This window comes from Dysidea avara, chromosome 11 (assembly GCF_963678975.1).
Source record: "Dysidea avara chromosome 11, odDysAvar1.4, whole genome shotgun sequence".
Taxonomy (NCBI): domain Eukaryota; kingdom Metazoa; phylum Porifera; class Demospongiae; order Dictyoceratida; family Dysideidae; genus Dysidea; species Dysidea avara.
This window is the reverse complement of record NC_089282.1, coordinates 9,560,580-9,587,732: the sequence shown is the minus strand read 5'-3', so window position 1 is coordinate 9,587,732 and position 27,153 is coordinate 9,560,580. Positions and strand designations below refer to the sequence as shown.

The 27,153-nt window shown below is 37.4% G+C and overlaps 2 protein-coding genes and 1 long non-coding RNA gene across 5 annotated transcripts in view; 2 read left to right on the top strand and 1 right to left on the bottom strand.

Moving 5' to 3' along the window:
* LOC136238942 (lipopolysaccharide-responsive and beige-like anchor protein) overlaps positions 1-264 on the top strand; it is a 65,517-nt gene extending 65,253 nt beyond the window's left edge. For all 3 annotated transcript variants that reach the window (XM_066029659.1, XM_066029658.1, XM_066029657.1), the window contains one exon: positions 5-264. In XM_066029659.1, the coding sequence (XP_065885731.1) occupies positions 5-71 (67 nt within the window). In that variant the 3' untranslated portion in view covers positions 72-264. The remainder of the gene's footprint in view (positions 1-4) is intronic.
* Positions 265-971: 707 nt separating this feature from the next.
* LOC136238134 (uncharacterized) lies at positions 972-16,109 on the top strand. Its single transcript, XM_066028475.1, has 15 exons — positions 972-1,686; positions 8,477-8,740; positions 9,218-9,316; positions 9,439-9,725; positions 10,121-10,211; positions 10,265-10,345; positions 10,426-10,555; positions 10,613-11,304; positions 11,422-11,526; positions 11,604-11,741; positions 11,841-11,901; positions 12,241-12,404; positions 14,124-14,231; positions 15,583-15,699; positions 15,765-16,109. Exons 1-15 carry the CDS (start codon positions 1,009-1,011, stop codon positions 15,909-15,911), a joined length of 3,162 nt encoding a protein of 1,053 aa, XP_065884547.1. The 5' UTR covers positions 972-1,008; the 3' UTR covers positions 15,912-16,109.
* A 2,799-nt stretch (positions 16,110-18,908) lies between these two features.
* On the bottom strand, positions 18,909-25,440 carry LOC136239508 (uncharacterized). Its single transcript, XR_010693496.1, has 3 exons — positions 25,301-25,440; positions 19,222-19,288; positions 18,909-19,169 (listed from the first exon to the last, which is right to left on the bottom strand). It is a non-coding gene; the product is annotated as an uncharacterized lncRNA (long non-coding RNA).
* Between the last annotated feature and the right edge of the window lie 1,713 nt (positions 25,441-27,153).

The following is a 27,153-nucleotide window of genomic DNA, read 5'->3' as shown; positions in this document are numbered from 1 at the left end:
GTAGGGTTCTTTTTGCTGGAACATCACTTGGATCTATTGTTGCTCTGAGCACACACATGTGGATTAATTGATTGATTGAATAATATTATATAGCTTGAAGCAAATTTTTGTTTATGTTTTTATTTTTGGTGTGTATATCTCAATATGCAGTGCATGTTGTATACTGTACAAACAGAACTTTTAACTTTTTTTTGAAATTAAACCTAGCTATATATAATTTTGAATCATGTGTTAATTTTTCCTAACTATGTTGTGTACCTTAAACTGTAGTTAGCTACATTGTTACCAGTTTTTTTGCACTGGATAAATACGGCTAAGCAGAGTGCATAAGGTGATACCACTTGACACCTTATTACGTGGTGATTGCATGTATGCATACTGATATACACCCTTTATGCTGTGTTGCATGTGCTATTTATAATTGCTCACCTTTGGACCAAACTTTTCTTGACCTTAGCTTATGTAAGCAGGTGGCTGCATTACCTAGTAATACCTACCCCCCCTACAAAATAATGTCATACAGTACGGTCATGACACAGTTGTAGAAGCATTATATGAATTTCCTGGGCTAGATGAATTGTTGCCTTTAATTTGACACTGGTGGATAAGGTCCCACAACAAAGAAACAGTGATATAATGGTCCACCCACTGCTACTTTGGAAGTTTCATAAAATTAATGATATTCAATAATCTAGTTCAGTTGACAATAATCTACAATTCCACCATACTGTTAATCCATTCCAATGGCATAATGGTGTCCATGGAATTGTTAGTACAGATGAGCTGCATATCCAAAGATAAAATTAAATTTAAATCCAGTGGGCATTGTGCCTCCATCCAGCTTAATTTAAAGGTAATGCATGTGCATAGTGATGCAGTAGTCATCATCATGCGCACTCGCAAAGCTACATTACACAATAGTTTAAAGTATCCGAGAATTTACTACTCATTATTTTTTACCGCAATTCTAATGTGAACGTTGTATTTTGCAAGTGGTCGCGAGTTAGGATGGAGGCGAAATTGAGGCAAGAAATTGTCAAGACGATTAATAATGATTTACTTGAGATGGGAAGTACTGGTAAAGCGGATGAACTGATTCAGTTAACGACTAAAGTTGTAACTAACGCCAAGCGATTGTTAATCGAAGGAATACCAGAGCCAACTGTGGCAAAAATAACAGCTTCTCTTACCAAACTAGTTCTGGCAGCAAAAAGTATTGCCCAAAATCCCACGGCACCAAACTTTGCCGAGAAGATCAAACATCTGTCCGAAGTTCGACGGCTGGTCGATAATTCCGTCAAGGAGCTCGATGAATTCATTTCCACATTGACTCCAATTGCCAGAATAGCCCCAACAGTTGTGGTAGAGGCTCCTAGCGTTACAGCAGCGGTGCAGACAAGTGACAAAGAGAAAAGGCTATTGAACGAGCTCATGTCACAGTACAGAACCTTTTCAGCTAAAAAAGAAGTTCAAAAGAATCTACCTGATACGAGAGAGAAGCCTGAAGATGCAATGAAAATAATTGTTGCTGGTATTGGCAGATCTGTCAGTGAAATAGAGAAATTACTGGAATCACCAGTAAAGGAATCGCTGTTAGATCCAATATGTTTGTTGTGTAAGATGATCAACAAGTTGTTAGACATTGAAGATAGCTTGTTTATCAACAAGTTCCCCATGAGAACTCAAGTAAGAATTATCCGTAATTGTATCATAATGTCAGCTGTGAACCTAATCAAAACCTAACCTAATACTGCCACAGAATGTGAGGGAGTATAAAGTGCATAAAGATAACACATGTGTGTGATTTTGTAACCTGTGTTTACATTTTAGCGTTTATTGAATGCTTCAGGGAGCATAGTTATTATTTTACACTATTGTTGAAATGGTTGCACCATGTAACAGTATACAATGTTGTCATGTAAAGATACCATTATTCCGAAGTGATAGAGTGTCTATACAGTGCTAAAGGATTACCTACACGAAACTGTTGAATTTTGTGTGTTTGTGTGTGTGTGGGTGTGGGTGTGTGGGTATGTGTATAATGTAATGTGCACATACGACATGTACGAATGTACACATGCTTGCATGCACTCAAGTATATGTACTCCCAGTCAGCCTCTCTGTGGCTTGAATTACAGTATGTGTATTTTATATAGTGCATTCATGCTTATATTAAATGCTTTGTAGACACCTGTGGTATTTAAATAATGTATTGTCCTACCACACTGTACTGTGGGGAGTGTAACTATGTTTCTGATTTAACCCTTAGCAAAGTATGTCGTAAATGTGTGTAACTGTTTCTATGGAATGTGGGTGTGAGAATGACAGATTTACCTGACAGAAATGTTTTCATTTACTGCAATAATATGTATGTGGATGTCAGCTGTCTGTAGACATGTGTGTGGGGTAATGTCACAGAGTCTGACTACATACCAAGATGTCTGGATGTAAAGTGATACCAGTCACATTTCTAAATTAATGCCTGTATGTAGGATGGTGGTTTGTATGGCCACTGACATAAAGTAATTTGTTACTTTTTAGGACTTAATAATCATGTCTCCCATTATATTAGACACACTGTTGAATTGTTGTTCCCAAGCTCTACAATTCTGATTTTCTTTTGTGTACCCAATCTTAAGAGCTTATTGGCACAATAATGTCCGACATAGCCTAATTCATGTGCCTCATATATAATAATGTGTTATGTGTGAACTTAAAAATGTACTGTATGCTCAATAATTGTTGATCATGTGATTGTTCTGTAAGTTGCCAATATACATGTACCACCATTCTGATGATAATTTCTGTACTTCAACCTTATGTAGCACTCAGTTGTCCCTAGTTGAACTTATAATTACTGAGGCTTTGACAAGTTTATATCATAAGTGGAGTATTCATGAAATTCAAACTGTTGAATAGGTGGGGCATGTGACTTTAGGCATTCCTCAAGGTCAATGAATGAACAGTTTATGGTGTAACATTTTAATAGTCCCTAGTATCTGCTTACAGAATTGTTAAGATATGTTACATCATCCCCATTTGAATATGAGACTAGTGTTTGTAAGCCCAGAGTGTATATTGGGCACCAGACTATGTTTGATGACATATGGTAGAGTGCTGGCTGAAATACAGTGTACCTTACATCACAAAGGTTGTTTATTAACTAGGGTGGGTAAATGGGCTGTGATTTCACCAGTGTTAATATTGATGTCAAACCTTATGAATACTTCCTGAGGGGAGTGCAACCAAATGTACAGTGGTGGATGTACAGTAACCTTGGTGTTAATTTGTTACTTGTAATATTACTGGGTGTATTCCCTCCACATGGATTCAGATGTACCATAGAATGCATAGCAACAATGTGCTGTTTTGTGTATACACCTGATTGATTAATGTTTTATGATAGGGTAGTTAGTGTGTACTCACTATTGCATATTCCAAAGTGCAACATGATTCCAGATATATCAAAGAAACTGAAGGAACTCCATTCTATAGTTTCAGGAAAGGTTCATTTGAGATCAAAGTTCCTTAAAGGATGAGTGAAATCTTACATGGTAGCACACTTATAGAGTAGACTCAACTAAGGCTTGATTAAAACAGTATAGCCGTCTAGTTAGTCTATAGGCTCTAAAATAGTTACACTTTAAGTGTATGCAAACTCTATTAATGTACAGTTTTTAAGTTTACACCATTGATACTAGAATAGGATTGGAAATGCAATAATACAGGAGCTTGACATAGTCAATGTGATTTGGTGAAGCTTAATATAGTTTTGTAAACATAGTGGTTTTTAAAATATATCTCATTCACATAAATGAGAGTATATAGCTGGCTGAGAATAAATTGCAGTGTGAACCAATTGTGTCAAGCGTATGACAGGGGGCTAGCACTGGCTGACCTATTCTTGGACACAATTAATGTGAATGCATTAAGGACTGTCATAATGTGTTCTTGTTGTGGGTATGGAGCAAGTATTCCCAGTTGCTACGATATTACAGTGCTTTGGTTGGCCCAAACTCTTTCTCTGTCAATGCGTCACCAATTTGTGGTCAAGAGAATGGGGTTGGGCATCCAGTGAGTCAAGTCAAAGATGAGGACTGTGACATCAGCTAGTTGTTGCTTTTCAAATCAGTTCTATTCGATTTAAGTGCCAAATAGACAAATGCTTATTATACAGTACAATACATGTTGTTCTTGTATATCACATATGATGTCATTCTTTTCTTGGCTGATTTCTTCATGACTTGTCTCATTCTCAGTGTTGTGTATAATGTATAATCTGACTGTCTCAGCAAAAGCCCGACTTGTTTGCACAACTACCAATTCTTTTTCTCAGCATTATCTGCAGTATTCAAGGAATGTATCACCAAAGTTTTGGCTTTCTGTGGTGAGTAGTTTTGGAATTATAGTACTAGACAGTAGTAAGAGTAAGACAACTGATTTGTACAGTGACTAGACTGAAAATAAACTACAGGTGCTAACATTCACAGCCATAACTTCTGTTTGCATTATTCTACAATGTCGCAATTTGGCTTAAAATTTTCACCATGGATTAGCAAATCAACCAAGGTATAGTGATAGCCCTTTAGTCATTTACACATAAGGGTATGAAGGAGGTTTACAGTAGTTGGAGAAATGACGACGATCTTGGTTACGTTTACTGCATTGTAAACAAGCGCACATGTACTGTTGAGGCTGCAGAAAATGAAACAAAGATTTTCGAGCTCTCCATGAGCAGGCAAATAAGATCATGTATAGTTTTAATCAGTTTGAGTCTGAGTAATGGCCCGCTAAAACTTGCGTACATCTTTTCTTTGTAGTATGCATAATTTATTTATTTTGTTTTTCTCAATGCGTATGCTTATTCGAACAAGTCGGGTTTTTGCTGAGATGGTCAATGTAAAATAAACACCATGCCATCTTCAAAATAAAAGTTATTTATATAAAAGTTATTTATAACTACCTCCACCTAATAAACTCTTGATTGTCACAAGGTTGCTTAAACAATGTTTAAATTGCCTATTCCACTGAGAAAAGTATTGCACAATCATGTAGTAAATGCACACTTAGTATTTCAGAAACAGGTTCCCCTAACTGCAGCACAAAACAGTTTTGTAGCATAGTACTGTGTGTGCTATGTAGGTGGCTACAGCTGTTAGTGGGACAAGTGACAATAATGTTTGTGATATGGTTTAGTTTAATCCATCCTACACCCCCACCCTGTATATTCTGTGGTCAATGAATTAATAAAGAGTATCCTACTCCCATATACTCCTCTAGAATTACATACTGCTATATATAGCATGAAGCTATGATATGACAATAGGGAATTGTGATTTGAGAAACACCAAATTGTAAAAATCATTTCTACTGTGCTATGGGAAGTGTTGCATAACTGTGCTATATGTACAGGGTGTACCTTATTGTGTATGATTCTCTACTAGGGTATATGGGAGTATTTATATATACAAAATGAAGTGGAAAATGAGGAATTTTGCAAATTATTAAGGACCAAGTGATGAAACGAGAGATCATTCACCTGTAACCAGCACAAAATGTGCATGTCTCCATTGTTTCGTCACTTGTAATTGTAATGGTCCCTACCAGATGAGGGTGACATGTTAACATGACCCATAAGTTTGTACAGAGAACCTATTTTGGAAGGTATCACTAAAACGTACATACCAATCGAGATTTTCTTACACTACATCCAGTGGTATAATAAAACCCTATTTAACCCTGATGATTTAATTTCAATGTACACGGTCCATTGGAGACTTATTCATGTGATTAAGAGCTCACTGTATGAGTTGGAGGACAAGCATTCACAAAACAGGATCCAGGAGCCTTACGTTTCTACAACAGCATTATTTTTAGCAGTTAAATGAATTTAAGTTATGCAATTAACATTAAATCATTTTGATAGTGCTTACTTTGTGTCAGCCCTACTCTAGGTACCTACTAGGTTCCTCCCGTTTGTCTACTCTTTATGAGTAATCATTAAAAAGAGTGTAGGCTCTAATAATGAACTATTGTGTACGAGTTAGTGCCCCCTGAAATTAATTAATTGGTCGATCATGCATAATTCAACCTACATGTAGCTTCAGTGTACAACTTGATTCAATGTATTCTTTATACATTATTAGTGAAATACTGTAGGCCATGATGCTCCATCCTGATGTGTGTGAAACTTAATTGTGAAAGAGGGTGTTACCCAATGTTATGGAACTGTGGATGGTAAGGCCCAGAATGAAGCCATGTGAGTGTAAAATCAACACATCGCCACTAGAAGGAAAACTTACTGAGGTACAAAAGTAAATACCATACTGCTCCTTCAGCCTACCTAAACGCACTTCTCAAATGCAAGCAACGATTCTCTGTAAAAGAATTGGCTACATAGCTCCAATCGTTTATAGAGCAGTCTTAACAAAACAATGAGTCAGTTAGTCAATCAGTAATTTGTACTTTATGGATTTAAAATTCTGTTGTAACTCACTGGTGCTGTTTCATTTTGTGAACCAATACTTCCCATATAAGTAGAGTTGGTTTTTTGGTAAAGCTCTTGATGAGAAATTTCAAACCTTTTTTGTTCCTACTATATATACAGTACTATATGATAGCTGTCCTGTCTATTTATACTCATGTTATGAAAATGTGCACTTTCCCAAATAATTTTCACACTGTATGTACCATCACAAAATTTTGAATTTACTGTTTCTTGTTGTGGCTTGCCAAGTAGCCACCTAGTTCGTGTGAATGTTTTAATGTATGAATGTAGTGTCTGTGTAATACCACTTCATTAACTGTGCAAGTTGTTCCCTATGTTTATGTACAGTATGTGTGTAAGTGTGTAGAGTATACACTTTTGAAACAGGTACATTTGTACACACCTGGCTGTGAATATTTTTTTCTGCACACATTTTCTTAAATAAATATTCCTGATGGTCATAGTCGTAATAATGGTATATTTTAATGGAATTTTCTAATTACATTGTTGAGAACAACACCAATAGCTTGTATAGATATGTGACATCAGTGCTAATTTTTAATCCATTATGAACATGCATTCATAGAAAATTACTGCATGAATGGAATTCACCAGCTGGCAAAGGCTGGCCGCTACAATAGAATTTTTACAGGATGTTTTTACCTTGTTTACAGCACTAATAGCGCAAGTTGGTGTGTGAAGTTGGTAGCTTGATCATGCTTCATAAATCATGTTCAAGGGTTTCTACTGTAGAAGATGTTTGCCATGTTTAATCATTTTCATGGGTATAAAATCTTTTAGTAGATGGAGGTTTCCACATTGTGTAGTTCATAGAGTCAAATGGTTTACATTAAATTATTCCATAAGGTAAAATATTGCTTCAGTAGTTAATCCTACTGTAAATTACATTTAAAACTAACTTGATGATTGTGGACAAATAAATAGGTGCTGTAGGTACATTTGTTCTGTCTAGTAGCCTTATAGACTTATTGTTGTGTTTATGGCAATGTGGGTAATCATTTTAGTGACCACTCATTTTGTGACCATACATCAGTTTGATTTTATTCACCCGGTGTTTGCAAAATCTTGAAGTGGTAGTAGAACAAACAAATAGAAAATGTTATGGCTAGTTTTAGTACTTGAAATCACACAATAAACACATGCATACAGCACACACACATACAACATATACAGTACACATTCACATATCACACAGACTATACATGTACATGCCTCACACACACACAACACACACACACACACACTCTTTGCTCTGGTAAGGAAGAACGGCTTATGCCGATTACCTAGACGATAAATAATAAATCTAATCAATCACACACACACACACACACACACACACACACACACACACACACACACACACACACACACACACACACACACACACACACACACACACACACACACACACACACACACACACACACACACACACACACACACACAATTTATGCTATAGAGGTGTACTTGGTCTATGTACTTGATCTAGTCACATCTACACTGTAGAAGTAGTTAATTTCTTCAAAGAAAGTTATACCATATAGTGGGGTTATATATGAGGGGGGAAAGTTTCATGATGGACATTCCATGAGGGAAATTTTTACTTGTGAATTGCTAGCTGATCATGACTAAATATTATTGTTATTCAGTACAATCTGTTGTACCATTGATTTGTGAATTTTTTTTACCTGCAAATTTTTGTGAGATCAGTCATTGACTAAAATTTGTCCCTCAACAATAACCCAATATATACAGCATAAACTGTTGATAACAACATACTCACTATTGTAGATGTTTAGTGCATAGTGATCAGTTCCATACAGTGTACTAATGTTTGTTATTCATATGTACACAAAAGAAATGTCTGAAAAGTGTTTGTTTATTTCAATTGTTCAAGTACTGTACACATCCGTTTTTTGTAGTATTACTGTAAATAGTGCCGTATTAATGACATATTGTTGTTGCTAGGTATTTGAATTTACTGATGTGATTGTTTCTACAACTATCAAAAGTAAAAAGGATTCCAGAAATTGGATTGACCAGACTAGTGTTAAGACACTGAAGACACAGATTCGTGCCCTGCTCCAAGCTGTAGAGGTGGTGATTGAGCAGTGTTACAAACGTGTGCAAACCTTGGAACAGTCTTGGCATCAGTCAATAAAACGGAAGAAAGAACTGGACGAGCTCCATCCTTCAAAGTCACCATCAAAGTCTCCATCACCAGAACCAAAGGTACATTATTATGCTGACATAAGCAGCTGTATGCAAAAGTCACTACTGCTACAGTAACTATTTGTGCCAGAACCATCATATTTTGGCTCAGCAGTTAACATTGCCATTTGTCATACTTTTTGTGAATTCTCAACAATGTCTGGGAGACTTTATAATATATACCTAAAGATGTACGTCTCTAACAAATACACATACTCCTTGAGTTTAAAAACCAGACGGCTACTAAAAGTGTTAACATATGTAAACAAACACTATATTCTTTTAAGGTAGTTCCCCCAATGCTGCATGCAATTATTGCAAAGTGTTCTTCAAACATGCCATAGAAAGAATAATTGTACAAGAACATGCACATTTGTAGCTCCTGCATACATTACTCCATTATTTATCTGCTCTAGTTCTGCAAATTTTATTTTGGAAAGTAGTCCTATTTTGCAATGTTAAGTATATAGTATTAAATTTTTGTATACTTTTGTGTAGAGCTCAGAGCAACCAGAAAAGCCTACCTCAACTGCAACCTTCATATTCAGTTGTGTGATATGCACTAATACTGCATTTGATGCCGACTCTGACAGCTTGGTGAGTATTTTGTAGCGCAGTCAGGCATGCCTGGTATATTAGAATAGTTGATTTTTTTTTTTACACCTGATGTTTTAATGTGCTTGCTACATGCTCATACTGTATGTGTACCCACATTACAGATACCTCGTGGCAAAGACTTGACTTTCAGAGTACCCCTTGACATTACAGTGAAGAAATTAAAACACAAAATTTCTCTTCGGACAAGTATTCCAGTCAGTGAATTACAGTTATGCCAGGGGCAAGACCCTCTCTCTGACTCACACATGATCCCATTAGCATCAACCATTCCTTATTTTTTGTTTAATATTAATGAGCCGAGTGAAGAGGAATCAAAGGAAATGCAGAGGCAACAGAGAAAGCAAAAGAATGTTAGAATTGAAGATATTAACTGGTCCCTATATGCATAGTAAGTTATTCCTGTATTATATGTAGTGTATATGAACTATTACGCTGTGATGACCATTAAAAACTGCCTTGAATTATTTTGCAGTGTACAGTAGCATTATTAATCCTCTTTGTTATACAGAGGTATTATGTTAACCATGAAAGCAACTGAACTGACATTTGTAATATTTTGAAGTGTATTTGCACTGATATTTCTACTAGACTTGAGTATGTTGTGAATAGTTGTAACAGTGTTTTCTTATGAGTTGTGCCAGAAGTGTTTCATAACTATTGAAAGCTTTTACTCAGCACTGCCAATGCATGTGTTCATGAAAGTTTGTGCTGTATTTGTGTACCAGTGACAATAATATTTTTCTTGCCACCATTTGGAATACATATTTTTAATCCATCCTACAGTCCCATTGCTGTTGCTCTTTATGATTATGATACTGAAGACAGGCTTGGAGAAGATGGAAACTTGTCTTTTTATGAAGGAGAAATTATTGAAGTAAGTTTGTGATGTATGAATAATCTTCAGTGTATATACCCATACTTGAACAGATAACAGAAAAGAGTCACGATGGCTGGTGGGAAGGCAGAATTCATGGCCAAAGCGGAGTCTTTCCAGCTAGTTTTGTGCTAGTAAGTATTTTTTTGCGTCATGTTGTGATTTACATGTGTCATAAACATACATGTAAAACTTCTACTGTATACGTACTTAGGAATTACAAAAACCAGGAGAGGAGAAGCCTTCTCATGCAGCCCTAGCTCATAGAGGCAGTGTTCAAGTTGAAGCAAAACCCTTGATAGATCTTACTGAGAACACTGTTGAAAACCATGAAAGTCATGAAGGTATATAATATTGTGTGCATGTTTAGACATAGGTATACGAGTACATGCACTTTGTAGAAGTGCATCCTGAACCTGACGCAACAGGAAGGTCTCGTGTTTCCAGTTTTACTGCTGGTTTCAAAAGGCCTTTTCGAAAGAAGAATAAAGACTCACCTAAGACTTCTCCAAAGACATCACCTAAAAATTCTCCAGTTACTGGTCACCGCCCTGTAGAGGGGACTGTCAGTAGTCCACTGATGAAGAGCACCTCAGACAAACCTCCAGAAACTAAACAACCCACTACTGCTCCTAAACCAAGGAGGCCACCTCCACCTGTGCCACCAGCTCCTTACAGGAAGAAGACAGCTCATTATGTGAAATTGGAAGAGCCATCATCACCAGAGTCAGAAACAGTCACCAAAGATGAAGGGCAGAATGAAACACAGACAATGGATGATAGTGAACAGATGCCATCACTATATGAGGTCCCCATATCTCAACACTCTACATTACAAACTATTTCAGAAGTGGATAATTTACCACCAAAGCGTCCTGTTGCTCCACCACGACGGCGTAAAAGAGAGGGTCTATCACCCAAATTGCCAGCAGCTAAGCCACACCTTGGCAGGATACCAAAGGTCCCATCAGCACCTGTTCTTCATATTCTTCAGAGCAATGGGGACAGTCCTATTGCAAAACGCAAGACTTCTGATGTGGTAGTGTCCGTGCACACTCCGAGCTACACAGAGGCTGAATTGGCCAAGTGTACAGTAAGTATTGTTTCAGTGTATTTACTGTAATTGGTGGTGTCTGTATGTATAGTAGTTAATCATAGTGGCATGGTATATGGCAAGGAATTTTACTGCCATACAAATATTGTTTTGTAGGGAGTGGGAAAGAGTGGCAACCTCTTCATAGATGAGTCTGGAAGATGGTATGAGCGAATATTCAAATTGGAAAGAGATCGTTTAGTATATCAAGATCGTGGAGGGGTATGTATGTACTGAATATCTGTAGTGCTGTTAACTTCCCATCAGTTTTCATATTTTATTTTATTGCCTATTTGTAGTTGGTTATTATTGGAGAGGTCCTCCTGTCTGCCATGGAATGTGTAACAGAGATGAATGAGAAACAAGGTGGTTATCATTGTATTGCCATTCATCTGAAGGAAGAGTCCAGTATTGTGCTAGGTGCAACCAACTTAGAGGTACAGTACAGAATGTATGACATACTGTTTGTCTGCAGTTGTATATATATAGTTATGTGCTAGATGCTAATATATACCATAACATACATGTATTTTCAGGACAAGCATGACTGGGCTGTGAGCATAAACAAAGCAGTGGACAAAAGAACTGCTGTTATCAGTAAGTAATGTTCACTAATTAAGAAGCCTAGTTGTTTATTAAGTGTTATTGTAAAATGATCAGACAACAAAGAAATTTGCTATTAACTTCAGAATGTAAAACAAAAGCTAATAAGGATTCTAAACATGAGAACCTATATGACTTTGTATGGCTTTGCTATCCTTTACAATGAAACCTACACTGGATGCTTTTGGAGAACAATACTTTTTTATAATAAAGAACCAGACCTGTTGGAGCCTAAATTTTGCCATATTTTATAGAGATATACCTATTGGGTCAAAATTCAAATACAGTAGTTCACTATTTGCTTCATTAATATTTGATGATTTTTTTCTGTAGCTGAGATTAATGATCATCTGTCAACCTCTCCTGCATATTTGGTGGCAATGGAGTGTATCTCTTTCTTGATGAAAGATGGGCACAGTGAAACTGACAAGATATTCCGTATTCCTGGAAATGTTGGAAAGCTCAAGAAATACTTGGATGTGATAGATTCTTACAAGGTTAGCATCCAATGCTATATAACATATGTTCATAAAATGTAATAAAACAAGGGAAGTCACCTTAAATCTGCAACTGCTATATACTAATACACATTTGTGACCGGATTTCACATAACAAGGCTTCCACACACACAAAATCAAACTTACGATTTTACCAGAAATGGATTGCTGGTCTAATACACTATCATATTTCACACTGTACTTCCTTCAGCACTGACAAGTCTGGTTTCTGTAGCAGCTTTCTTCCGACCCTGTCAAAGCCACGAGTGTGAGATTGGCACCATTAAATGGCCATGGCTTTGTGATAATGGTGTGTAGTGAGCTGGGACTTCACAGAGAGCTCGCCAATAGTGTTCTCAGTCAATTTGGAGTAATTTGAGGGCCATGGAGGGCCATGGAGAGCCCAAACTTGGCCTCTGGATTCCAATCGTCTTCTTACTTCATTTTATACCCGTATATTAAGACCACCGTCCACCCCCACCCTCCCACCCTATTACTACCGCCTGTGACATTATTACCCGCTCGAAAAAAGCTGCTCAAAACAGGGCAAATTTTGGGTATCAGAAATGTATACACCCACTCAGTGGTAGCTAGTGAATAGATGAACAATTGGTGCAAATTTTGTTTGCACAGCTGTAGGCACTGGGAAGTTATTACACAATGATGCCTTAAAATCGCCATATCTCCTAACAAAGCTTTGTGCGTCGAAGCCTTGTTTTGTCAAATTCAGTCACATTTAATTTCAACAATAGCTTTACTGCTATGATCCCTGCTTAATTTTATCAGTCTTAATGTCACATGTGAAATAAATTGTAATGCAGGGTACTGACTATAATGATCTAAAGCTGAGTAGAAGTTTATAATGCCTTACAGTGTACTTTTAAACATAAATATTCCAGTTGTAAAATGTGACGTAAGGCTGATTTTCCAAAATCCGGTCACATATACAGTAAACATGATAACCAACCATATTTTTTTACACGATACCCACAAATCAATACCTTTGCACTATACAGTAGAGGAAGAAATAGGACTAGAATATATCATTGTTAACGCAATAAAAGCATGAGGCAATAACTGTATCGAGGCTATTTTTACACATAGTGATATATTGAGGTCATGATATTATTGCTTACAAAATAATATACCAGTAATGTGACTACCTTACAAATGCACATTTAATATGATCATGGGATGGATATAACAATACAAGCCATAGCAAAACTTGTTCACATGGTTATTCTAATTAGCATATAATATTGTGATAATATCGATTATCGTGATACTGTAAATGCTTCCATGATATATCATGGTGCACTTTTTCAGTATCACCCAACCCTAAATGGGACACAAACACAACATAACTATGATGTAGTTGCTAAGGTAGGTGAAAAGGCATGTCTCATTACCTCGTCTCAGGTCTAAGCAATATCACACAATACAGAAGTCAAACCCGTGATTTTACTACGGTATTATCCATGTTATTTTTAGCTGAAGACATTAGTTACTGTAATATGATAAAGCATTTCATGTCTCTCTTGACTACAGGGTATATACAGCTATACCTAACCAATACCGCCAAGTCATTGTGAAAACTGTTTTTTAGTCAATATTTTTTTGGCAGGCCCTACTCTACTATACAGTACAGTAATAATGTGAGCTGTCATAGTTGACTACTGTTTGTGTACTTCATGAAATGATGTGTATTGTGTTGTGTAGAAACCAAGTCTAGATGATATGCCGAATCCTAATACTGCAGCAAGTTTGCTGAAGTCGATGTTTAAAAATGAACGTATAGATGTCTTAGTACCAAGTGATATTGTCACAGTAAGTGAAATTATGTTCTATAAACATGTGTATTAGTGCTTATGTTGTTGTTTTTATGTTTTTTTGTGTGTAGATTGTGGTATAGCCACAATGAGATAGTGTATTTGTACCACATTAAATTTAAAATGTGGCATTTTTGAGAAATATTGCTTGTGTTAGGAGCCTTTGCCATTTTGGCTCCATATTCTAACCACAATGTAGTTTAAAATTGTGTAAAGTCTTTGATGTGTCCACATGTTGTAGAACAGTGTACATTCCAGTATACCATATTTTTATCTCTTAGTTACTTTTGCCTTAGCAAATTATCAGCTAGTCATCAATTGCTATATGTGACCAGCTGAGCAAAATCTGCCGTTTTATTTTGCCATAGAAATTTTTTTTGAATGTGTGCTACATTTTAAAACATTACAAATGCTTCAGTATGCAGAAAAGAAAGCTCAATTCAATAAAGCCTGTATGTCATTGGATTCACCGAGTAAGTGAACACACTGAACACAAGTCCTGTCTTGTGCCCTGTTTCAGTTGTTTAGTTATAATTGATTGATTTTTAATTAAGCATTTGTTGCCAAAGCTCGAAATTTTCTGCGAACATTTGCTAATAAAACATTTGAAGCTTTGGTGTTAGCTGTCTGAGTTACAGGTTTTCTTGCATTCCTTCTTAAGTTTTGTCTTTCTAATCCTATTTGATAGGTTCGTAGTTTGTAAGTATTTGGAAAATGCTGAGCAGCAATTCTGAATGATGCGATTGATCAATCACAAATGGACATGTCCATTATACTGTAATTATGCATAGGCAAACACCAACTAATGGCTAAAAGGACATTGCCGTGCATTTTATAAGGTTACAACTATGGTAGCGAGCTAAATTGCGATGGATTAAAAGTGGGTATGGTACACAAAGATCGATCATGAAGAGACGAACATTGATTGCACAAGATGAATAAGCAACTGCAATATAGGGACAACATTTATTCATAATTCTTTCATAGGCTATGATAATGAGTGTATTATGAAGCTTCAAAGGATAGTTTTATAATTGAAGTTTACTTGACCTTCAAATCACGAAACATTCGAAGCTTTGTCCCAGCTGTAGTACAAATTGAACAATAAGTTTTTGCTGTTCAAATTGTCTAGTGCTAAAACTCTAACCAACATAATTAGCTCGGATTTTGGCAGTCCACTCCTCAGTTACTGTAAATGACCGCAATAAAAAGAAATCCGAGGAATATACAAACCGTTTGCTCAGCCAGTCACATATATCACTAGCAAAAAGTGTAACATTTTGACTGTATTAGTAATAGGAGAAATTTTATTTCCCAAAAGTATGCCTGTGTTCTTTCTTGTTTGTTAGAATATGTGTATACATGTTCAAAGAAATGGTCCAGTGTCAAGAATGAGAGATCTGTGCCTGTCAATTCCTGAAGATAAGCGTACGCTCTTAGCTGCTTTGATTCAACTGTTCTCTCAGGTTTGTAAATAGTATACTGTATTATACTGTATTATACTGTGTAAGTTTATATGATTTTTTTGTAGATTGTCAAACATTCAGATAAGAATCACACTGACATTTCAACACTAAACAAGATGTTTGGAGAATGTCTATTTGAACAGTGCCCATCAGGAAATGCAGAATCCCTGTTAACTTACATCGTCAAGACTAAAGATGCTGTGCTCTCATGATTTCAATTCAGCCATTTTTATCCCAGCTTTATTCAATTAAACTGTCTCCACTAACTCAAATGCTGTTATTGTCATCATCACAAGACCATTATGTTATTTATTACATTTTTAGTGCTTTGTTGTCATGTAACCTCAATGCATAGTTGATTAGTTGTTGTACCTATGTTGCTCAGTCAGTAACCAAGTTGATTATCATAATATGGTATAGTATTGGTATGGCTATTCGGTATCGTTGCTTAGTATGCTTATTATAGGGTTTATACTAAAACATATGTACAGTCCTGCACTCTACAAGGGGGGTTTGTGTAGTCCCCAGGATTTGGTGAGAGGGGTGAGCAGAGTAGTACATAATAAGCTGGGAGTCATAATCCCAGAAATTGCAGACTTCTTAATGTTAGGTATGCATATATATGTAGATTAGATTTACTGTTTTTTAGTTGAGTACTGAGGCCATTTTGGTGCAAATTTCCTTCATACGGTGACTGCTCTATTAGAGTATTTTGTATGTTTTATTTGAGGAATAAAGGGAAGGAGTAGACACTCCCTTTGCCTGTGAGTGTTATCCTCATAAAGCATACCCATGCAACTCATGGTAAAACAAAAAAATTGTATGTTTTGTGATGCTTGATGTGCAGCCTGGGCTAGCCCCACTGTTTGAAATTATGCAACAACTTTAATAGAACAATCACTGTAGATTCCCACTCTAACAAAACAGTTATTATGTGTATGAGCATACTTAAGTACCTCTCCATAACATTATGGGCTTACTAACTAAATGGTGAGAGGTGAAAGTCAACCTGATATCTGAGTCTGAAACAATATTATTTATTGTTGATATACATTATTGCATTTCATAATAAGCTGTATTCATGTAATTGTTTTTGCTTATGGTTCAACTAGCATGTTATACTGCATTAAGGCATAAAGCTACCCAAACCACAAAGCTTCATTAAGAGGGTAGCTAGTTAGGTTGTTTGGGAATTAGGAGGGGATTGAAAATAAGCTATTAAGGCCTTAAATGTTTTTCGTGATCCGTTAAATCCACAACTTCTTTGATCCTCTGGAAGGTCTCCGCAGCAGCAAAGATGTAGCAAGATGTTCTGACCACACAATAGTGCTGCTAATTTCTTTTACAATTATAGAGCATATCCCTTGATGTGATTCAAGATACTGTAGTTAACGCTACGGTAAGATTGCTACTGCAACATTGCAAGGAGAAATAACAGGTAATTAAGTAATCACTCCAATCCTCTCCTTCACTGCAGCTGATGCATTTCTCGCTGAGCACATCACCTTTCATGATCAAATGACTGTGCTTCTGTGAGTGTGTATATGTATGTACATAAGTATGCGTGTGTGTGTGTGTGTATGTACATATAGAAATATGTTTGATACATGAAATGTCTCACAAACAGCAGTCCACATAAAAATTTTCAGCAATTTAAACCTATAACTATGTAAATGAACTACAACTAGTGTCACAACTTGAATTCTCCAAATCCAAAATGTACACACGGTGATCAATTGATTTTGAATTGATGATCTCAGCTGATTTGACTATTTTTGGTGCTTGTCTAAAGTTCAATTTTTGTGCCAAACATTTGGCACGAGTGTTGTTTGTGGCTGTGTGTATCTCAAAAGTATTGATTCCAATACTTTTCCCATATTCAATTACTTTTTTACAGGCATTCAAAGCAACACCTTTTCCTTCAATATCAGAAGTCACCCAGAACCCCGGACACTGCACTTTGACTATTACGATTAATTTCCCATAAAGCGATAGCCGTGCCAAGCAATATTTGTTTAGGTGAATTATCAAATATTCCCAAATGAAGGGCAGTGGAATCTGAGTGCTGTTGTTCTACTTGCTTCAAAAAACATTAGTGAGTCTTCCTCTTTCTGGGTGTGCTCAACCCATGGTAACCAGGGTAGCAAATGTTCTCGATTGTCATTTAGCTACACTTTTGAACAACAATAATGCATCTCTTTCATTCAGTGGTCTTAGATACTTTGTTGTGTTGAATTTTATCAGAAATTGGTACTGTTTAATGCTCATCATTATCATCTGCAAAAGAACACAAATATAGAGTTAACTGTACACCATTGCAAGTACAAACCACATTAGAGAAAGTATTTATGCAAGTTTGATCAAAGAAATAAAAAAGTAGTGAAACAGGAGAGGTCTCCTACGGGTAGGTATAAACAGTGGACCCGGGGACCCAAGGACCCAGTGGCATTTTATATACTTCACAGTTTCATACATTCCATACCTGTACTAGATGCTAGGCGCAATCTGTGAATTTGCGCAGTTTATAAATTGCGCTGCGCATTTTGTGAATTCATAAAATGCGCAACAATTTATACAATTTATAAATTGTTGTGCAGTTTGTAAACTACCGTAAGAGCTGCGCATTTTATGAACATCAACTGAATTCTGGTCCATTCTGCATACCGCCGTTATGATATCATAGCTGCTTTCAGGGAGGAATAACACGCTTCTTTTACCCCCTTAATATATTTACTAGCTGAAGGGACATGGATAAAGATGCATTCTAGCTACATTGCAGACTATCTCTCCCTCCAAGGTTCCTTTGCGTGCTTGCAGGTGGCTTGGATAAGGTGCATACTGTCTTTCCCTCTGCGTACTGACAGCATTTGTGGTAGCTATATAATAGCGGGTCCATCTCGTTTCGATCAGCTGATATTGATGGCGAGATGGGTACATGTACACAGTCCAGCCTGCATTATGTTTTTCTAGCAGTTGTCCAGCACAAACAAACACTGCACATGCATGCTCCACCAGTAATGAAATGCATATCAGCACATAAGGTTTGGTGCATTGTAACTCGTGTCCCAACATCGTACATCGTATCTTTAAAGTCCAGTCCCAACATCGTACATCGTATCTTTAAAGTCCAGTCCCAACATCGTACATCGTATCTTTAAAGTCCAGTTTAAATGGTACACGTACTTAATACTTTCACTCTCACATTATCCCATGCATGCAGATGTAACACAACATGCAGTTACATAATGTCACTTCATACAACTATTAGTGCAAACATATAGTGTTTGGAATCAGTTATGCTGTGTTACACATGTAGCTAAGTATACTCCAATACATGAGTTACAAAGGCACAGCTCCATTTGATCAATTTTGATGAACAGCAAGACCTAGAAAAGTTATATCCACTTTCATCTTGCCTGGCTGTAACCACATGTCTTCCTACCCCCTGATGAGCAACTATTGCACCTGACCTATGGAATCCACACATGAATACAAAATTTGTTTGCACAACATAGACCTCACCATGTCAGTCATATCATCATCCAAACTAATCATTCCACAAGAATGACAATATAGTCATCAAGTGATTCTAAATAAACAAACATTATCTGTTAATAATGCATGTGACACATCATAACTCATCGGAATATACAACAGACTATGAAAAGAAATTCACTGATTCACCAAGAAATCCAATTATTCACCAAGAAGGTTAGAACAATATAGATACAAACGTGTACATGTTTACTTGATGGTACAAATGAGTACACTGATGTATATTGAACTGTTTGCTGAAGCAATTAATAGGTGCATAATTATAATAATTTTTGTGGCATAGTCTAACTTATTTCAATACATTTCAGGGGCGTCAGAGTAAAAGTGAAAGTGGTAAGGCTCATTCGAAAAAAATTAAACTACACACTTTGAGATATGCAGTTTTGGGCTGGCATACTGTGTGAATAGTACTAGCTAGCTACCTGGCAAGTGTTCAAAGATAAAACTGGTCAGTGATCAAAAAGTACCTGTTTAACACTTAAATCTGACCATTAAATAAACTGTAACAAATGTTTCCAAAGTTGACTCAAAGCCAAATTAAAACATAACAATAATATTATTTTAGAGGCGCTTAATATGGACGAAGTCGACATGAAACTGTTTTGAGTAAAAAACAGGTTAGACAAGTGCTGTTTCTGTCAATTGTTGCCATTACATGTAATATGCTAAGTATTGCATGTTCACTACTTTTAGTTTTAGCTTCATCAAATTTGCAAGTTTTTTTTATTCCAGCCAAAAAGTGGTGAGACGGTCGCACCTACTCTGACGCCCTCACCTACTCTGACGCCCTTGATACATTTCATTTTAAACAAAGGATATTGAGTTTCAATCAGTGGGTAGTCTGCATAAACAGAGTAAAGTCAAATAGTTACCTGAAAACAGGTGCCAGACTTCATGCATTCATCTGAGCATGCCCCCAACAATAATTAGGCCACTTGCATGGGAAGTCACTACAGTAACAGAAAATACAGATAACTTCTGTTACATGTGTAGGGAAGCCATTACGTGAAGCTAGCTACCACAAATCAACATCTTCCACTGTCAGCAAAGATACACAAAAGAAGACTCAAGTAGGTCCATGATGTTTGCATTATAAGTACTGCGGTATGCCAAATTAAGATACCAAGCGATGTTGAACAGTGAAGAAATCAGGGGTCTGTTCCAGGTAGTTGTAAAGCTAAGTATCGTGTGAAAATACCTAGGGGGTCAGGAGGCATGCCCCTACCGATGTCTTCTAAGATCACTTACTGACTGCTCTATTAGAACAAATTACTGTTCTATCAATCTTTTTCCAAACTAATATATCAGAAAATCAATAGGTGGGCTCCATAAATTGATAGCTAGTTGCTATGTCTATGGGGATCACAAAGGTTTGGTCTCTTGCAAAAAAAACCAGCTAAAATCCAGCCTGACCTGTCCTTCACAACAGCTTGGCATTATTACAAACTTGGGAACTGGACTACTTGTTCAGTATAATTAACCACCCATCTCCACAATGTCCAGGTCTTATGACTAGTGGCTATAAATTTTTGTGATGCTTGAGAATATGATAGCATACATAATTCACTATACTTCCACACCACTGCAAGTATTTTCTTGTAGTCTACATGTCCATGTTCAGTTGAATGCACACACTCTACTACGTCCTCAACTGTTACAACTAAACAATGGTAGCCTAAGATGGTTTTGTCACTCTCATTCTGTAATTACGGAATTCTGTGAAGGGCAGGCACAAAGCAGGTTTAGTTTTTTACCTTTTGCTTGGCAGGCAAATATAGAACACCTTCCTGAACTTCACTGCTGAGCTCTGGATAGTTTAACAAAACAAACTGGCTTCTTTGTTTCAGCAATGAATTAGAAATATCACTTCTTTGCATTCCATTCAAAACATCTGTTATCTTCTGTACCTTCTCCGTTAAGTTACTGTTTTGCTTTTGGAGGTGTGATTGGGATCGAGATATTTTCCTCTACAGAGGCTCTCTGTGCATGACCCTCTTTCTCATCCTCGTCTAAACTCATAGTGATTCAAAACTCACACCTCGCATACACTGCCACGAGGAAATCTCGTGATCCAACACTTGGAACGACAGTAGGTCGGCAACCGATACAACTGTAATGTGTCGCATCTCGCGTCACCCCTTGCACTGCCTTGCCATATGTCAGTACGACACCTGCGCAATTAATAAATTGTTGTGCATTTTATGAATTCACAAAATGCACGGCGCAATTTATAAACTGCGCAAATTCACAGATTGCGCCTAACACTAGATAGTTGAAGTGCATTGTGTTTCATAGCCAATCCACCCTTTCTCCGTCACTGTGTCTCACATGATGTTTATTATTATTAAATAGTGCCTCTGAAAACGGATCTGCGGCTAGCTGCACAATGAGTATACTAGTCTATTACAATGCATAGCTACTACAGTTCAGAAACAAATTGTGCAAACAAGTATTCCAGGTAAAATGAAGCAATCACTGCAAGTTACACCATCAGCTCAATAACCAAGACCTCGACCAAGACTTTACACTTAGTGCATCATGTGGTACACCATGGGTGCACGAAGGTGAAGGCTTGCTAAAACCTCGGTTAATACCAGTTGCTTTAGCTGAGGCCAATGCTAAGCCGTGCCACAGTCCAGACCCTTCAACTAGCCCCTCAGGGTAGCAGGCGCTTATAATTTCTAGGCATTGTAAGAGGCACTACGATCACTGTGACAGAGAAAGAGTGGTTTGGCTATGCAAGACTAGCCACTGTGACTCACAAACGTATCTAGTACAAATATAGACTGTATAAGGCCCCTATTTGGTGATTATTAGTTTCTCATCCAGTCTTTCTATTTATTATGATGCGGGCAGGAGGGCATTACCATTAGGCCATTATATCATTAATACACTGATGTACAAACCTTGTCCAAATTCTCCTTCTTTCCTCCCACAAATTAACATTGGTTTTCAGTTGCAATCGTGCTCTATTGAGCTAGCAGGATTTCAGATGACTTGAAAAACAGTTGAAAATAGAATCTACTGCAGTAATTTGCTAAGGAAACAACATAACAATACTCCTGGTGCACTGTAGCATTAATTAAAATACGTCATCGATGACGGTTTGGTATCACGTGTTCTTCTGAGGATGCACAGAGTAAATAATGGCTTACCATGCGGTAGCCTGAGAAGGATGCGGGCGGTGGATGAGAAACTAATAATCACCAAATAGGGGCCTAAATACTGTGAAGTATATAATTCCACAAAAAGTTGGATCCTCAGGTCCTTGTGTCCCAGGGTCCTTGGCCCCCAGGTCCACTGTTTATACTTACCAGTCTCCTACAGCTGAAGATATACTCATGGACAGCTCTACCCTTCCACTAGTATACCTTCAGGTGTAGGCAACCTTCCTTGTTTCACTACTTATATTATTTCTTTGAACTTGCACTAAGTGTACTGTTTTTGTCTGAACATGCACCCCAACTATCAATTACTGGAATATACATTACACTTTGTTTTTAGCTATGCTCAGCTAGTTACAGAGCATTACAAACGAAGAGCACTAGAAGAAGGAAATCTGCAATCAATCCAGTCACAACAGAAAACCATGTAGGGAAGCCATAGTGTGGTGCTGCCGTGAATAGACCCTTGTGCTTTCAGCAAAGATTAATGGGACACAAAGGAGTAAGTCCATGAAGCATGCATTTTATTTACTGTGGTATAATGCCAAAAGCCACTTGTCTGGCTGAAGCGACTTGAAAAGTGAGCCTGTAGCCTTATCCATTATCATGTTACACTTGTCTGAAGGCATCAGTCAGTCCGACAGTCAGTAGAAAATCCCACCGAATAATTTTTTGTAACAACCTATTGGAAGTATTTCAGATCATACTTAGGCACTTTTCAACTTGTACCCAATACTGCCACGGCATCATGTAGTATTGTGAGGCTGGTGTCTGGTCAATATTTTTTGGCGAGAAAGTGTAAACTTCCATCATCCCTAATACACAGTATCCCAAACCCTGCTATACAATACAGAAATCACCTCCAATCTTTTGAAATTATGATATGGAAGCAGCTCACAAAACCTGAACTTTTATCTTGAACCATGCCATAGCATGGCATTGGTTTTGGCTGTTCTCTTTGTTTCTCTCCAAGCATCGAGAAGAGCAGTCAATTACTCTAAATGGGCATGGCCCTCAGACCTTTTGATCGTACTAATTGTGTAATAGGTGACTGCTCTATTAGAGTGTTTCAATAATGTTAGAGAAGAAAACTGTTGACATTTTATCCCATTTCTGGATAGTGTATAGCCAGGCTGCTACTGTCAAGGACATTCTACTTGTTATTGTGGGTGTCCCATGCTTTCAGTGCTTATAAAAATAGTTTTGCTTTCGACATACCTAGGTGACTATTTGATGTGCATGGGCTTCACGTGTAGCTGAATTTAAGATTGGGATAACTTTAAGGAGCTTTGTAATTCACAGGCAATAAGCAAATATCTGTATATATTTGGCATTTCTCTTTCATATCTAGTCAAGCACAAAAAGACTTGATCAGATTCAAGCATTATGAGCAGTGCCAACTGATAATAAATATTTTGTCCTATAATTGAGAACATTTAGACAGATCACTTTCGCAGCTCCTGTAACCAGACGAATAAAGCTGCAGGTCTGAAATCTTGCATGCAAGAACTATGGCCTAGAGGCATAGCAAGCTTAAGTGTAGCAATTCTTTGTGTGTTTGAAGAAATAATATTATCTTGTTGACATTTAATAAATCAAGGATGGAATTATGATACAAATTCTTAAAGTTTGGCTCATTTGTAGTACCAAGAGTTCATAATATAACTCCCTTACTTGTATTATGAACTCTTGGTAGTACTAATTGACCCGCTAAAATCTTTTCATTCAAATGTCTGCATAATGCACTTATCAATTTCATGCCCCACCCCCCCACCCCCGAGCGTCCCCACACCCCAGGTGGGGATTTGACATTGCTTCTTGTCCCCACCCCTGGGGCAATTGACAGTTGTCCAATTCACTGACCAATTTTCGGTAGTTGCATTTCTAAACAATAAAATCGCACTTGCTATAATTTTACTAGCTACAGGGCAGGTTTATTACTAGTCGCATGCATGAAATATGCGCTTAGTCATCCTTGAGGTGTTGTCAAATCCCCTACTATGGGGGTGGGGACATAGAGGGGATTTGACAGCCGATTTTGCCCCACTAGTGGGGAATTTGACACCATGATTTGTCAAATCCCCTGTATTCCCCCACCCCCGGGGGGGCGGAGGATGCATGAAATTGACAAGTGCATAATGCCAATAAAAGAACAAATTTCCTGTGGGGAAGCCATAGAAGTACACAACCTGTATAAAAACTACCTACCTGGGCCCATTAACTACTAAACTTCAAAGCATACTATGCGTTTTACCGGCAACCATATAATTAAGTGTAGCTATGCTGGAAGTCGACACGATTTCACGACACACTTCTGATTCAGTGGAGTTAGCAATTTTTGTTTAAAAATGAGCAAAACCACGACGTGACACAAGTTCAAATCTTCGCCAGATGATTCATTGATTGATTGATTTTTATTTTAGCTCAAATATTCGGCATAGGCGCCGTTCTTCCATACAAGAGCGTAAAAAGAACAAACCTCGGAACAAACGCAAGGGGGTGTCACGTAGGTACGAGCTGTAGGTAGATCTGTGACCACGGTCAAAGTCTTGACCGGCCGAAATTTCACTTTGACCTGTGACTAAGAGCCTTTTCCGACCTTTGACCGGTGACTTAGCGATGATATTTCAGCACTTTTCAATTGTGGGTTGGAAGCTTTTACCCTTGACCATTGAATTGGCACGATTTTGGTGGCCTTGACCTTTGACATAGATTTTGACCGCGGTCGCAGATCTACCTACAGTGAGTGCCTGTGTGTCAACCCCTTGAAACGTGAATAAACACACAAGTACAGAAGCAATAAGTACAACACAAGCACATGATACAGGAACTAATAGCTCATCATAGCTTAATTACTCAGTACACGTACAATATCGACTCACTCCTTCCTGAATCGTCGGAATCGCAACAACTTCAGGACAGGGTCAGCTATAAATAACAGCGAAATCTGGGTCTACCGGAACAGCTACTAGACGAGCAGCCAACACAGATTCAAAATCCCAGCCGGTCATCAGCACATACATGGGCCCTAGTCTGGCAGCGCCCGCCCCTTCGCTTTTAGAGCTAAAAGCGGAGGGGCGGGCGCTGCCAGACTACATGGGCCCCACGTGGTCTACAGCACCACGTGAAAATAAACATGCCGGTACACACACGCACACACACAGAGCAAATACAAAGAATTAATATTTAATGCCAATAATTTTTTTTTGAACAACAAAAGAGTAGTAGCCTCTACAACAGTTGATTGTATATAGATTGCTCCACAGAACACACCCATGATAATAAAAAGACCTTTTCTGTAGATGTACGCAACACCCTGGGATGATTGGTATTGCGGCTAACACGATGACCAGTACAAGTAACGTATTTAGAGTATCGAAAAATAGCTATCTATGGAGTGTATGGACTTAAAAACTTAAATAGCAGTATGGCATTGTTGACACTCTGTTAATAATCTAAATGATGGAATTTTCTTAAGGAACTTGGAATGCACTCTTTCAATCATTACTGGTCAATTTGCAGCAGTAGACACCAAACATCACAATAATCAAGCAAAGGCAGTATAAAGTACACAGAGCCAGTACCGCTGATGGCAATGACCCATAGTGAAGAATGGAGGCAATTCAAGATCTTACTCTAGAGACCATAATATGTGTAAGGTCCTGAACAGTGTACGGTATAACTCCTAGGTATATCGAACAGAATCTACTTGAGCTAGTAAAGTACCTCTAACTGAAAATTTAAGTGATTTATTTGCAATTTTCTATCAACTTGACAACATTTAAACTCAATTGAGAACTGCACAGCCAACAAGCCACAGCATCCAAATCAGATCTCTACTATGCTCGAATCCAAATGGCTACAGTGCAATTCAGCATACAAATCCAAAAGTGAGTGTTTGATGACAATAGGCAGGTCATTAATATATGAAGTTAAGCAAGGGGCCTAAAATAGATCCTTGTAATTGGGACACACCAATTGACACCTGACTCCAGCCAGATAGTTCACCAATGAACAATGAAATATAGCTACCCACAAGTCATAAGAAGCTCCTTGAAACCGTAATAGCTTAACCTCACAGTTGCCATTGAGATGCTGGATCTTAGTCCGATGTTAGCACTTGGCTTCGCTTGTACTAGTCTGACACAAACCCTCATGCTGTATTTTCCCTATACATGCATGGCAATGCTTTGAGTAATAGCTACCAAGAGTAAATAATGGAGCAATACTTATACCATAAAAAAATATGTATTATCAATATAGTTAGCTATATTAATTGTGATACATTAATTTATTACTTTCTGTTAATGTGGAGTCAGTGGAGATGGTCTTGCATGTACAGTGTAGGGCAGGTACCAATGTACTGTATATTAATGTTGATTTTTGTATGAAAAAGTATTTGCACGAAAATAAAGCAAATAATGGTATGTATTCAGTCTGGTGTTACATCAGTATAAATAAATGATCTGAGACTTTAATTTTTCACTTCAACACTTTACATAATTCAACACTGAACAAAATTTATTACACAAAAACTCTATTAGAGTTAATTGAACTATTCTTAATTGTTTTCATATATATTTTTTAAAATTTAATTAAAAAAATTAGAGTATCTTGACATTTCGTAGCACAGGTAAAAAAATTTATTAGACATTTTTTTTATGCTTGATTTGTGTAGCTATACTAAGCTACATTATAGCTGTGTGGCTTATTGCGTTTATAGCTTTTCCCTTTT